This window comes from Alosa alosa, chromosome 4 (assembly GCF_017589495.1).
Source record: "Alosa alosa isolate M-15738 ecotype Scorff River chromosome 4, AALO_Geno_1.1, whole genome shotgun sequence".
Lineage (NCBI taxonomy): Eukaryota > Metazoa > Chordata > Actinopteri > Clupeiformes > Clupeidae > Alosa > Alosa alosa.
Window position 1 is genome coordinate 33,694,152 of NC_063192.1, and position 16,212 is coordinate 33,710,363.

A 16,212-nucleotide genomic window follows, 5' to 3' on the forward strand; every position below is an offset into this window, starting at 1 on the left:
AGTCAAGGAAGGACATCACCCACCATCTGAAGGCCCGTTTAAGCACATAATGATGGAGTTCATTAAATTCAACAAATGTAGAGGATATGAATATTGTTTGGTGATAGTTTACATGTTCTAAAAAAAAGTCAAGCATGTGAATGCCTTATCAGTAGCTAAGGCTTTTAAAGAGAGATGGTGTGCCTAGATGGGGCACAACAGAATTGACTAAAATCATAGTGTCAACAGGGATGGATTGGGTGACAGCTCTTCCTTTGGCTCTACTCTACCTCAGAGGCCGTTCATCAAGATCTACAGGGTTTAGCCCTTTTGAGATTTTGACCGGACGTCCCTTGCCGGATCCCACCTAACCTAAGAGATATACATAGGACAATGGTTACATGCGAGAACTGATTGCTGCTCTGTCTTCTGTTTCCCAACAGGTGGCCTCTGCCCTTCCAAAAAACTTCCAGGACACACCCAGCCAAGCCAGGCTCCTGGAGACTCATCAAAGATTTGTAAAGGACACTGGAACCCCATCAAGTCAAGTCGGCTTTTATTGTCAATTTCTTTACATGCACTGGTCATACAAAGAATTGAAATTTCGTTTCTTACTTTCCCATGCAGACATAGACATGCTTTAAATACAGACATAGACATACTATAGACATAGTCATAGACAATAAACATTAAATTAAAGTGCAAGACTGAAATCTAGAACATGTATGTATCAAAATAGAAATATAGGACATATATAAAAAAAAAAATAAAGGTAGTTGTGTTGTATATTTATATTGTCTTAACAGTTAAATGAAGTTTAAACTTGTGCTTGTGTGACCTGTATATTTACATTGATATGCAGTATGCAGTAATTTCAAGTATATCAGGCTTGATGTGAAGCAGCAACACGTTAGGGCTTCGCGCAGTCACAGTGCAGTTCCACAGGGCGGTGTTGGGGAGGGGGTTAGGCAGACAGGATCCTAGGTTCCTGGCTGGCTGGTGGGTGGGGGGGCCTGTCAGTGATGGGAGAGTGGGTAGAGGTTCAGCATCCTGATTGCTTGGTGGATGAAGCTACTGCCAGTCTGGTGGGTGCGGAGCGGAGGCTCCTGTACCGCCCCAGAGGGCAGGAGGCTGAACAGTTTGTGTGCAGGGTGGGTTGTATCCTTGACAATCATTAGTGCTTTTATGGGTGAGGCGGGTGGTGTAAATGTCCTGCAGGGAGGGGAGAGTGCTCCAATGATCCTCTTAGCTGTGTTAACAGTGTGCTATGGAGGGTCTTCCTGTTCTGATCCTGTGCAGCCCACCCCACACTGTGATGCTGCTGAGACGATGCTCCCGATGGTCCCTCTGTAGAATGTAGTCATGACAGGAGGCGTGGCACTTGCCTTCTTCAATTTGCCACAGAAGAAGAGGCGCTGCTGGGCTTTCTTCACCAGTGATGCTGTGTTGGTGGTCCAGGAGAGGTCGCCGCTGATGTGCACCCCCAGAAATGTTGTGCTGCTCACTCTCCACAGCATCTCCATTCCGATGGACAGTGGTGGCAGTTGTTTGTGGCCTCTCTGAAAGTTGACAACAATCTCCTTGGTCTTGCTGACATTTAGCAGGAGGTTGTTGTCTTTGCACCATTTAGCCAGCAGGTCTACTTTTCTCTGTAGTGAGCCCCATCGCCCTTAGTGATGAGGCCCACCAGTGTTGTGTCGTCCCGCAAACTTCACCAGATGGTTGAGCTGTGGAGTGGTTGTACAGTCATGTGTTAGCAGTGTGAAGAGCAGGGGCTGAGCACACCCCTTGAGGGCCCCGTGCTCAGGGTCAGAGTGCTTGAAGTGTTGTCCCGACTACGCATTGCTTGTGGTCTCTGCAACAGGAAGTCCAGCAGCCAGTTGCAGAGGGAGGTACTGAATCCTAGCTTGTCCAGTTTGCTGATGAGTTGTTGTAGGTATTATGGTATTGAATGCTGAACTGAAGTCTATGAACAGCATTCTCACATATGAGTCTTTATTGTCTAAGTGGGTGAGGGCTGGATGGAGGGCAGAGCAGATTGCATCCTCCGTGGATCGTTTGGCAATTTATGCAAACTGGAAGGGGTCCAGGGTGGGGGGTAGGGTGGCTTTGATGTGTGACATGACTAGCCGCTCAAGCACTTCCATGATTATGGGCGTGAGTGCTACAGGACGGTAGTCATTGAAGCATGATGGTGATGATTTCTTTGGCACGGGTATGATGGTGGCAGTTTTGAAAAGTGATGGGATGACTGCTTGCTCCAGAGAGGTGTTGAAAATGTCTGTAAAACATCCTTCAGCTCTTCTGCACAGTCCTTCAACACTCGTCCTGGTATGTTGTCTGGGCCTGCTGCTTTATGCGTGGGTTAATGGTGGCTGTGTCCTCTTCACGCTGGCAGAGGACAGGTACAGGGGTTGGTCGTGGGGGGGAGGTGGGGATTCGGATCAAGTGTTCTTAGCGACACCTACAGCCATGAGGATTGCGGATAGAGACTCTTGGGTCCATTTGTCACACTGTAGAGTGGTGAAGAATCCGAACAATACATGGACTGAACTGAGTATCATAACCAACACGTGGTTGCACGAGAGGATTGACAAAACACACTTTTGCAATAGGCTGAAGAATACATACTTTGAAGAGGATTAATAAAATATCACTAGCATCATATAAGAATATTCTTTCTCAGTTTAGCTAGATAAACGTTACAAGTTTGTTGTTTTGATTTAATTTTATTTGGACAGTAACCTGAGGAGGGACTAAACCACCCAAGTCAGCTCTGCTGTTGAAGACTAGGATTAGGTTTTTATTTTGGTTTTGAATAACTGAGAAGACGAGATGTTGGTGATTGTTGTGCTTATTCTTCATCTATAAGTTATAACTTCCTCCCCTTAAGGATGAAGTGTGTGGTAACAATAAAGTATGTGAGTTAGCCTTTCGTGCCAAAACAACATTAACAGGAAATAATGACACATGTTGGGTATGCCAAGACAAATCTTTTCAGGTGCGAGTATTTCCATATCGCACTTTACAGGACTCTGTATGTGCAGCCGCCAGACTATGTACTAGCCCTAAATGTCTTTCAGAAGTAGGGTTAGAAAACATAGAGAAATTCTTGCATGGCTCATCCTTGAATGTTATGTTGACCTTAATGGATTCAGTGTGGTTAAATGAAACAGGAGAGTGGTCAAAAAGAAAATTAGGGTGGATTAACTCTGAGGCAAATGCAAAGTATAAAGACTATTGGCCTGTGTCAATCACAAAGGGACAAGCAATACCTCAAGCAGCAAAACCTTATACCGTTTGTAATAATAGTGGATTTCCTTTGAGAGTATCTGGATGGAACTTAGAAACTATGCAGGTGCCTGCTACTAAAGGTTTTGTGTGTTTGTCTGTTGTTGGTCCTCTGGCAAAGATAAAATGATAAGGAAACAATTAGGACATAGTAAATGCCAATATTATCTCAAAGCAAATTATGATCAACTTAATTCGGCTGATAGCCAAAGTGAACATGGGATTTGGCTGGGAGGGAACTATTTTCCACTCATAAGGTATAGCAGTGTTCCAAGTCCAAACTTCAATTTTGCGCTTCCCATGGGCATGTATTGGGTGTGTGGTAAAATGGCATATTCATACTGGCCTCCTAATGCTGTAGGAACCTGTTACATAGCTGCTATTGCTCCTACAATGTGGATTTTACATGGAAAATATTCTAATCAAAAACAATCTACTAGATTTACCCATAGAGAGAAAAGAGAGATGACTTATACATCAGGAGGTATGAGTAACTGGAAAGGATATGTTATAGCAGACCCATGGACAGGACAAGGAGCTACTGTGGGTTGGCCTTTTTCTCTCTGGGTGGTGTAGTAGCAGCTTTACAAAAAAATTAACGGACTAGCTTATCACCTGCAAAGTGTAGCTTAATGAAAACAGCAGCAGCTCTTTCTGATGCTGAATGAGGAAGTAAAATATATGCTAACTGAGCTAGTAGCCCATAGAATGGCCCTAGATATGTTGTTAGCAGAGCAAGGGGTTTGTGTCAGGTTGTTGAGACCTCATGTTGCTTCTAGTGCCAGATGAGTACAAATAATATCACCCAATATATTGAAGACATCCGAAAAGCTGTGCCAGATCCACCTCCACTTTACTGCTTTTGATATGTTTCTGGAGGACTTTGAGAAAAGATTTGGTACAACTGCCTCAAACATCCTGATGGGAATGTTACGAATTGGATTACCATTCCTTGTCCCTGTGGTGGTTGTCCTTATAGTACTTCTTATAGGAAAGTTCACATTAGCTTGTATATTTAGAGCTCTAAACAGACAGACCACAGTGACAAGTTATGTATCGGTTACTGCGACTGGAATGTATGAAGACATCTTCCCATTTAGGGAAACACCAGATACTGAGATAGAGGAAACATGTTAGTAAAAGAAGTGTACAAATGAGTCTGACCCGACTGTATGCACCTGGTTTAAATGATGATGATGTAACTGTGTTTTTCATTTTCTGTTTTCCTTTTGTAATTTAGATTTAGAACTTCAATAATCTGATTAATTGTTAGAAGTGACTTTTAATCATTGTTTGGTAGGTTTAAATATAATGTTAATTAGACTAGTTGTGTTAGTATATACACATGTAGAGTACTGTATTAAACATGTAGCTTTACAGCTCCACAGGGGGGAATATGTGGGATAAATTTTATATGTCTCTCATTGAATGTTTAGTATACCTTACATACATGTAGTGAAATCTAATTGCCATCACCCTACTCTGACCCTTGTGTCTTTTGCAACTCCTAGGTTAGAATGTTTAGTTAACTAAACCCTTGTATCAGCGTATTTGGGTAACCCCAGGATGTGGGGTCATGAACATTTCTTATCTTTGTCAAAACACCAGATGGTTAAGTGGGGTTGTAAACATTTCGTATCTCTGTTAAAATACTAGAAGGTTAAGTGATTAATGGAGGGCGACAACTTGTGATTTTCCATGGGTGTGGGGTAAGGTATAAGAGTTGGCTTCACCCACAGATGTGTGGGCTTGTTACTTTGACATTTCATGTGGGTAACATTCTCCCGGCGTCGTGAATAAAGCTGCAGTCTCACACCAGTTGTCTTGGATTAATTTTGACCACACACACACAGCATATGTCTCATATCTCTCTCTCTCTCTCACACACACACACACAGCATATGTCTCATATCTCTCTCTCACACACACACACACACACACACACAGCATATGTCTCATATCTCTCTCTCTCTCTCACACACACACACACAGCATATGTCTCATATCTATCTCTCTCTCACACACACACACACACACACAGCATATGTCTCATATCTCTCTCTCTCTCACACACACACACAGCATATGTCTCATATATCTCTCTCTCACACACACACACATAACATATATCTATCTCTCTCACACACACACACACAGCATATGTCTCATATCTATCTCTCTCTCTCACACACACAACATATCATATGTCTCATATCTATCTCTCTCACACACACACACAGCATATGTCTCATATCTATCTCTCTCTCACACACACACAGCATATGTCTCATATCTATCTCTCTCTCACACACACACAGCATATGTCTCATATCTATCTCTCTCTCACACACACACAGCATATGTCTCATATCTATCTCTCACACACACACCTTCTCATTCTTGAGGAAGCCGATGTTGAACTTCTCGTCGAAGGTCAGGTGTTCTCCACTGCTACGTACACACGATACAATAATCACTCTTCTCTCCTGTCCCTGAAACTCTTCTACTGAGCCCACCTACATACACACACACACACACAATTATGGTCATCATACATACAGTGGGAATTAACAATCATTTAACAACATTAGATAAGGTCACAAAAGGTCACATGGACCATCCCATCAGAGGTCATTCAAGGTCAACCGACCTTCAGGTTCTCGATGCCCATAATCTTCTTCAGCTCTTTGTCGTGTCTCTCGATGGCCTGTCTTATCTTTTCCACCTGCGGAGCATCACAGCGTTAGACAGGGGAAACCCAACATGGCACATTTGAAACAGGAAGTCCCTTGGTGACGTTAACTTTTATGCTCGCTTACACAGTGATCCCACAATGAAGTCTATACTCAAGAGAGCTGTGTCTGACTCAATCATTGATGAAAATGAATACAAATACTTGCTACAGACCAGTGTTTTACACTTTGCCTAAAATTCACAAAAGGCTGGACAATCCCCCTGGCCGTCCAATTGTATCTGGGAACCAATCTGTGACTGAGCCCTTGTCTAAATTTGTTGATCATCACATAAAGGATTTAGTGCACAACCTGCCATCCTTTCTAAAAGATACCACCGACTTTCTGGTAAAATTGTCAAGTATTGGAGAGGTTAATGCAACCGATATCTTGTGTTCTATGGATGTGACCAGCTTGTATACTAATATCCCGCATGATGCAGGTCTATCGGCTTTAGGATATTACCTACAAACAAACCAAGTGTCACATACTGAGTTCCTATTGTCATTGGCTAAGTTCTAACAAAGAATTATTTCATGTTTCAAAACAGTTTTTTCTTACAAACCCAAGGTACCGCCATGGGTTCTCCCATGGCGCCTAATTACTCCAACCTTTTCATGGGTAAATTCGAACATGATTTCATTTACAACGACAATCCTTTTAAACAACATCTGACATTGGTATAGGTACCTGATGACATATTTTTTTATGCCTAAAAGAACAACTGATTACCATAGTCACTAACACTCACATAGTCACAATTAGTCACATTGCCTTATGATGACAATGTCTTGCCATTTGATGTTTTGTCAGGAAGGTAGACATATAGTCACTGAAATCTATAGCAAAGAAACAGCCTGCTCCTACCCTTACTAAACAGGAAGTCCCGGCCATGGCCTTTAAAAAGCCAATCCCACTGTTTTAAAAAAACATAATTGACATTCTGTTGACCTGAGCGATCTGTTTATGACCATTACAGTATTTGAGCGACAAGTGGGGAACTTTGTCAAAGATTCCTTGACAGGGGCTATACAGATAACTTGGTGCGTGATTGTCTAGAGCGCGCACGCAGTATCCAACGTGCTGACCTGATGACCAAACGTACTGATCAGAATAGCTCTAACAATGCTACAGTTACACTGGTAACAGTTAGTGACATTATTGGAATGTGTATCACTTTAACAGCATTGGCGGGTGTTCATATGGGTGTGTTAATGGGTGTGGGTATATAAGATGGGCTACATTGTTACCTTGTTGCACACTGAAGAAGGCACACGCCGAAACGCACGTATGTGCAAATAAAAGAGTATATATGCATAGTGCGGCCTCTCTCCTACTTTCCTTTATGTATAACTATCCAGGCCAGCACTCTTAAAGTTTAAAAAATAGACAAATTGAGTGAAGCCTGCTCCTATCCTCACTGAAACAGGAAGTCCCGCCATGGCCTTTAAAGAGCCAATCCCACTGTTTGAAAACATAATTGACATTCGCCTTACCTGAGCGTTCTGTTTATGCCTACCATTACCATAGTCACTATTAGTCACATAGGCACTATTAGTCACATAGTCAGTATTAATCACATAGCCACTATTAGTCACATAGTCACTATTAGTCACATAGTCACTTTAGTCACATAGCCACTATTAGTCACATAGTCACTATTAGTCACATAGTCACTTTAGTCACATAGTCACTATTAGTCACATAGTCACTATTAGTCACATAGTCACTTTAGTCACATAGTCACTATTAATCACATAGCCGCTATTAGTCACATAGTCACTATTAGTCACATAGTCACTATTAGGCACATAGCCACTATCAGTCACTATTAGTCACATAGTCACTATTAATCACATAGCCACAGAGTCACTATTAGTCATATAGTCACTATTAGTCACATAGTCACTATTAGTCACATAGTCACTTTAGTCACATAGCCACTATTAGTCACATAGTCACTATTAGTCACATAGTCACTTTAGTCACATAGCCACTATTAGTCACATAGTCACTATTAGTCACATAGTCACTATTAGTAACTATCAGTCACATAGTCACTATTAATCACATAGCCACTATTAGTCACATAGCCACTATCAGTCAATATTAGTCACATAGTCACTATTAATCACATAGCCGCTATTAGTCACTATTAGTCACATAGCCACTATCAGTCACTATTAGTCACATAATCACTATTAATCACATAGCCACTATTATTCACATAGTCACTATTAATCACATAGCCTGCTCCTATCCTCACTGAAACAGGAAGTCCCGCCATGGCCTTTAAAGAGCCAATCCCACTGTTTGAAAACATAATTGACATTCGCCTCACCTGAGCGTTCTGTTTATGCCTACCATTACCATAGTCACTATTAGTCACATAGTCACTATTAGTCACATAGCCTAGTCACATAGCCACATAGCCACATAGTCACTATTAGTCATATAGTCACTATTAATCACATAGCCTGCTCCTACCCTTACTGAAACAGGAAGTCCCGTCATGGCCTTTAAAAGAGCCAATCCCACTGTTTGAAAACATAATTGACATTCACCTCACCTGAGCGTTCTGTTTATGCCTACCATTACCATAGTCACTATTAGTCACATAGTCACTTTAGTCACATAGCCACTATTAGTCACATAGCCGCTATTAGTCACATAGCCACTATTAGTCACATAGTCACATAGTCACTATTAGTCACATAGTCACTATCACTATCAGTCACATAGTCACTATTAATCACATAGCCGCTATTAGTCACTATTAATCACATAGCCGCTATTAGTCACTATTAGTCACATAGTCACTATTAGTCACATAGCCACTATCAGTCAATATTAGTCACATAGTCACTATTAATCACATAGCCACAGTCACTATTAGTCATATAGTCACTATTAGTCACATAGTCACTATTAATCACATAGCCTGCTCCTACCCTTACTGAAACAGGAAGTCCCGCCATGGCCTTTAAAGAGCCAATCCCACTGTTTGAAAACATAATTGACATTCGCCTCACCTGAGCGTTCTGTTTATGCCTACCATTACCATAGTCATTATTAGTCACATAGTCACTTTTAGTCACATAGTCACATAGTCACATAGCCACTATTAGTCATATAGTCACTATTAGTCACATAGTCACTATTAGTCACATAGTCACTTTAGTCACTATCAGTCACATAGTCACTATTAATCACATAGCTGCTATTAGTCACTATTAGTCACATAGTCACTATTAGTCAAATAGTCACTATTAGTCACATAGCCACTATCAGTCACTATTAGTCACATAGTCACTATTAATCACATAGCCACATAGTCACTATTAGTCATATAGTCACTTTAGTCATATAGTCACTTTAGTCACATAGCCACTATTAGTCACATAGTCACTACTATTAGTCACATATCCACTATTAGTCACATAGTCACTATTAGTAACATAGGCACTATTAGTCACATAGGCACTATTAGTCACTATTAGTCACATAGTCACTATTAGTAAGATAGTCATATAGGCACTATTAGTCACATAGTCAGTATTAATCACATAGCCACTATTAGTCACATAGTCACTAATAGTCACTATTAGTCACATAGGCACTATCAGTCACTATTAGTCACATAGTCACTATTAATCACATAGCCACTATTAGTCACATAGTCACATAGCCACTATTAGTCACATAGCCACTATTAGTCACATAGTCACATAGTCACTATTAGTCACATAGACACTATTAATCACATAGCCACTATTAGTCACACAGTCACTATTAATCACATAGTCACTATTAGTCACATAGTCACTATTAATCACATAGCCACTATTAGTCACATAGTCACTTTAGTCAATGCACAGTGAGCTGAGCAAGTATTTTTTAGCAGTTGGGTTTAACACCAGCAAGGGTTGCCTAAACAGACTCAGGCAGTACACACCTGTTTCCTGTAGGGGGCGATGATGCCGATGTCTTTGGGGGAGATGCGGGCCACGCCCTTCTTGCCCTGGGCCTCCAGCAGCAGCTTCTTCAGGTATCCCATGACGACGTCGATCTCGGAGCGGTTGAAGAAGGACGGGCTGTTGGCCTCCCTCTCATCCTTCCCTATTACTCCATGGAAGATCAGTGGGAAATTCTGAAGGGACACACACACACAACCATACACACACACACACACACACACACACACACACAACCACACACACACACACACACACACACACAACCATACACACACACACACACAACCATACACACACACACACACACAACACACACCACACACACATACACACACACACACACACACACACACACACAACCATACACACACACACACACACACACACACACACCACACACACACACACACACACACACGCACACAACCATACACACACACACACACACACACACACACACACAAGAAAGGAACGTTGACTCTGAACTACAGAGACTCGGTGAAGGAGCAACAGGTTGCATATGGTCAGAGCCCCACCTGCTTGGGCAGGTGTTCCCAGGTGCAGTACATGTGGGTGGACATCTCACCAGCACTGGCCACCAGCTCTCCGGCCATAGAACAGATCGTTAGGGATCTTCAGGATGCTCTTATGGGACCTGCAGAGAGGAGATCACACAGCATTCATATGTGTGTGTGTGTGTGTGTGTGTGTGTGCCTGTGTGTGTGTGCCTGTGTGTGTGTGTGTGTGTGTGTTAGGGATCTTTAGAATTAGGGCTGTCACTTTTGTGAAAAAATCCTGTTCGATTTTTGAGACATAAGTGTTCATTGAATCAATTGTAAAATCGATTTTTCATGTCTAAAGACGTTTCCATTTTCAACGCCAAATATAGGCCAATCCACAAAAAAGAACAGGCATTAGGATCTAACGCGAAGAGGGCGCTTCTAGACGCAAGCCAGCAATATTTCTGATGATTTATTACGGAAGTTTCGCGGCACAATGACAAACAAGAGTGCTTCATTCTCTAAAACAATAAGCCGAGTATACTGCCATTACATCAGTGACAAACATACCAGGCTTCAACGTAGCTGTGTTTACGATTAGAAATGTCAAACAAATTTAAGCCCTCACGATAGAACTTCGATTGCACAGTTTGCAAAGTCTACCGCTTTGTTCTTCTCCATAGTTTGATATACCAAAATCTGGCACTTCTACATCAAACTCCCTCAAGTTATTAGGGTCTATCACTAGTCTCTCTCATGTCAGCACAGGTTGATCGCCTTGTCCTCCATTTTGGCAAAACACGAGGCAGCACAGCAGCTTATTGAAACAGCTGTTTCGCACGTAAAATTGGTGGAATTTTCTTTTTAGCTTTAGCAAATGCTTACTGCACTCGAATTCTTTTTATATTCTTATATTCTTGTTTGTGAATTTTGTTTAATTTGTTTAAAATTAATAGTGTACATATTTGGTTAAAATCGATTCCCTATTTTAGTTTTCGAAACTTGTGTTGTTTGGTCCAATCGATTGTGCAATCGATTTTCGAACGTAAAGTGACAGCCCTATTTAGGATGCTCTCATGGGACCTGGAAGGAGGCATTCCAAACAACATTCATATTACTACTGACCTCTAGCTCTGCGTCCCGGGGACAACATATATAGATATATAGACTTTACTTTACTTTATTTCTGCATTGTTGCACTGTTGACTTACTCATTTGCACTATCACCATGACCACTATCACCATTGCACTACCACCATTCACACAGAGCACCTTAGAGCACCTTACCATACCTTACTATGCACAGAGAATCACAGGCTCAGTCCCTGCCTCAGTCATTGCAAAGCCTCTGATTTATTAATCACCACTATGTGGATACTGTTTTTTAGAATTGATTTAGATTAAGGTGTTAGTATAATTTGTAATTTTGTAATTTTGTATTTTAGTATATTTATATATATATATTTTTTTTATATATTGTATTAAGTGTTAGTATAATTTGTATTTTAGTATATTTAGCATATTCTTTATCTTCTACTGTCCTTACTGCTTAGTTGTGTTTTTTTATATTATATACTTTAATTACTCTTCTGCTGTTAAAGGATGTGTTTGTGTTGTATGTATGCTGCTGCTAAGACCTTGAATTTCCCCTGGGGATCAATAAAGTATCTATCTACAGTATCTATCTATCTATCTATCTATCTATCTATCTATCTATCAACCAACCAACCAACTAAGCCATGTCTTCCCCTCCCCTCTACTCTGCTGCCATTCATAACACATAGAGTGTGAGTACATCTGCTTCCATTCATAACACATAGTGTATGAGTACATCTGCTGCCATTCATAACACATAGAGTATGAGTACATCTGCTGCCATTCATAACACACAGGGTATGAGTACATCTGCTGCACATTCATAACACATAGGGTATGAATACATCTGCTGCCCATTCATTGGGCATACTGTACATTGTAGGAGTTTTTTTGTCATACCTCTATAGGGGAGATTTTGTGTCAGACCTCTACAGGGGAGTTTTGTGTCATACAGTACCTCTCTATGCATTTATCACGCATTTTTGTGTTATTTTGAAAATAACAATAAAGTTTACCCTCAGTTGGCAGTGTGTGTTTGTGCATTTGTGTGTGTGTGTGTGTGTGTGGGGGGACACCTGTAGTTGAGCAGTAGTTTGGTGACGTAGCGGCTGTTGTAGTGGCCTGTCTCATCCTTCTGGTACAGAGGGTTGTGTTTCATCAACCTCTCCAGCAGAGACAGCTCTACAAACACACACACACACACACACACACACACTCAATCACAACTGTCTGTACACAAACACAACTATCTCTCTCTCTCTGTCATACAAACCCAGGAGGTCTCTCTCTCTCACACACACACACGCACACACACACACACACATACACACACACACAGACTCACCCAGGCCGTGTTTCTTGGCGATGGGTGATCTGAGGATGGGGCCCAGCTGTTTAGGGTCTCCAGCCAGAACCAGCTGACCCGACTTAGGGTCCAGTAACCCTGACGATGAGAAAACACACACGTCATAGACCTGACATATACACACCTCACACACACTCGGGGTCCAGTAACCCTGATGACGAGAAAATACACACGTCATAGACCTGACATACACACACCTCACACACACTCGGGGTCCAGTAACCCTGATGACGAGAAAATACACACGTCATAGACCTGACATACACACACCTCACACACACTCGGGGTCCAGTAACCCTGATGACGAGAAAACACACACGTCATAGACCTGACATACACACACCTCACACACACTCGGGGTCCAGTAACCCTGACGATGAGAAAAAGCATGCTTTATATAATTTACGTAGACACCACAGTTTACAAGGAGCATATACACATGCACATAATGACCACATTATCCATTAATCAGGCTCGGGACTACATTACCCAGAGTCCTTTAGTGCTTACCTGCCACAGGGATCATGACCTCTGGCTCAGGGGCATGACCAGCCTCATCTATAAATATGTGACTAAAGTGGCCCTTATGTAGACCGCCACTTACAAGCCTGTAAGGTGAAAATACACACACACACACACACATGTAAAATGACTTGTGGTCAACGCTAGAAACCTCCTTAGGCAAATTAAACATTTGAAAATAAGGTGTGGCTAAAGAAAAGGTTTTGTTGCACCGATGCCGGAGAAGGCGAGCATTAGCAACCTACAGATATATACATATATAACCTACAGATATATACTGTACATATATAACCTACAGATATACTGTACAACCTACAGATATACTGTATATACATATATAACCTACAGATATACTGTATAACCTACAGTTAGATTCACACGGAACTGCAGGAGGAGCATTAGTAACCTACAGTTAGATTGAATGAGATACAAATTGGACAAATCGGACTGCTAATAAACAGTGTCTTTATGGCTCTCATTTACTGTTAATGGTTGCAGCCATTTTGAACTCAGGGTAAACAGGGTTTGAGCGAGTCGACGAGTCGGGATACAACAACAGGGGGCATTCTATTGGCAACTTCTAGTTAACAGCTCGGGAAAACGACTCGACAACCAACTGTTCTGAGCACAGATACTCTACGAGACAGATGCCCCAAGATACAGCCTCTGTTCTGAGCAGAGATGCTCTAAGAGACAGATGCCCCACGATACAGCCTCTGTTCTGAGCAGAGATGCTCTAAGGTAGATGCCCCACGATACAGCCTCTGTTCTGAGCAGAGATGCTCTAAGGTAGATGCCCCACGATACAGCCTCTGTTCTGAGCAGAGATGCTCTAAGGTAGATGCCCCACGATACAGCCTCTGTTCTGAGCAGAGGTTCCCTGGCGGTGGCCATGTTTCCTCACCGTCCAGCTGTCACCACAGTGGTCACCAGGATCTTGTACTCCAATAACACCTCTTTGGAGGGAAACACAATGTCATCACCGTGAAAGTTACAGCATTCCTGTGGTCAACACACACACACACACAAAAACACATATGTGAGAAACTGGCACAATCTGGCCTTTGCATATGAGAAGTGCACCAGATGGAGATTCTCATGTCCTTCACCAAATCACAGTAACACACACACACACACTCACACACACACACAGACACACACACAGTATTGCAACTGTTACTATTAGTAAATAGTTGTAGTAGTATTGCACACACACACACACACACACACACACACACATTTATCTAAAGAGATGACATGCATCACTATCACACACACACGCACACACACTCAACTGACCAGGACAGCCAGAGGTATGAAGCGAGGGTCCCTGCTGCTGGCGTAGAGGCGGTAGACCTGGTGTTGGTCAGCGTGTTCCAGAATCTTCTCACACAGCAGATCAGCAGCGCTGTTAGACGGAGCACATGCCAGGATGTGGGAGCAGGAGGGAGAATCATACAGCTATGGAGGACACACACACACACACAGAAATTTTAAGGACATTTTATGGATTTATTATAATGTGTTATATGTGTTCACAACCTCTTCATCTTGTGGCTCCACTAACCGTGTTGTTCTCAAATAAACTCACACTCCCGTCCTGTAGAACACAGCACTGTGACCAGTCCAACTCAAATAAACTCACACTCCCGTCCTGTAGAACACAGCACTGTGACCAGTCCAACTCAAATAAACTCACACTCCCGTCCTGTAGAACACAGCACTGTGACCAGTCCAACCAGGTGAACTCCCTGCACCACATTATCATTACCAAACAGGTGAGTCACCCACTACTGGCACGGCAAGATCTCACCTGCCTAAAGCTCACCTGGGCAAACAGGTAACCAAATCAAATAATGTCATGCCTTAGTTGACATTACAAGCAAACCCAGTCATAGTTAAAAAACAAATGAGCTCCTCATGACTTCACATCGCTCGTATGTTTTATATCACTGTGTGTTTCAGCATCACTCTACGGCTCTTTTTTAGCATCACTCTATGGTTCTGTGGTTCTGTTTCAACATCACTCTATGGTTCTGTTTCAGCATCACTCTATGGTTCTGTTTCAACATCACACTCTATGGTTCTGTTTCAACATCACTCTATGGTTCTGTTTCAGCATCACTCTATGGTTCTGTTTCAGCATCACTCTATGGTTCTATGGTTCTGTTTCAGCATCACTGTTCTGTTTCACTCTGTGGTTCTGCTGTTGCATCACTCTATAGCTGGCCATATTCCTTTACCTGTTTCATGGCCGCCACAATGGTGAGGGTTGTGCCATTCCACACAAACACACACACACACACACCTGTTTGATGGCCGCCACAATGGTGACTGTCTTGCTTGTCCACACACACACACACACACACACACACACACACACACACACACACACACACACACACCTGTTTGATGGCCTCCACGACGGTGACGGTCTTGCTTGTCCACACACACACACACACACACACACACACACACACACACACACACACACACACACCTGTTTGATGGCCTCCACGACGGTGACGGTCTTGCCGGTCCCAGGTGGTCCGAACAGCAGGTAAGGAGCTGGTCTGGACACTCCGGCCACTATGCTCTTCACAGCACTGTACTGCTCACTGTTGCTCTCCAGCTTACGGTCACGCAGCCTGGACACACACACACACACTTAGTATATACACAAACAGATCACACACACACACTTATTACACATACACACACACACACACACACACACACACACACACACA

The 16,212-nt window shown here is 42.4% G+C and overlaps 1 protein-coding gene across 1 annotated transcript in view; it reads right to left on the reverse strand.

Annotated features, from left to right (window-relative positions):
* Positions 1-16,212, reverse strand: part of LOC125293352 (putative helicase mov-10-B.1) — a 29,109-nt gene that overhangs the window by 3,369 nt on the left and 9,528 nt on the right. Inside the window, 11 exon segments of the mRNA XM_048241219.1 lie at positions 5,661-5,786; positions 5,921-5,995; positions 9,958-10,152; positions 10,516-10,587; positions 10,589-10,634; positions 12,651-12,756; positions 12,920-13,018; positions 13,451-13,548; positions 14,367-14,464; positions 14,762-14,923; positions 15,963-16,110. Of these exon segments, the coding sequence (XP_048097176.1) occupies positions 5,661-5,786; positions 5,921-5,995; positions 9,958-10,152; positions 10,516-10,587; positions 10,589-10,634; positions 12,651-12,756; positions 12,920-13,018; positions 13,451-13,548; positions 14,367-14,464; positions 14,762-14,923; positions 15,963-16,110 (1,225 nt within the window).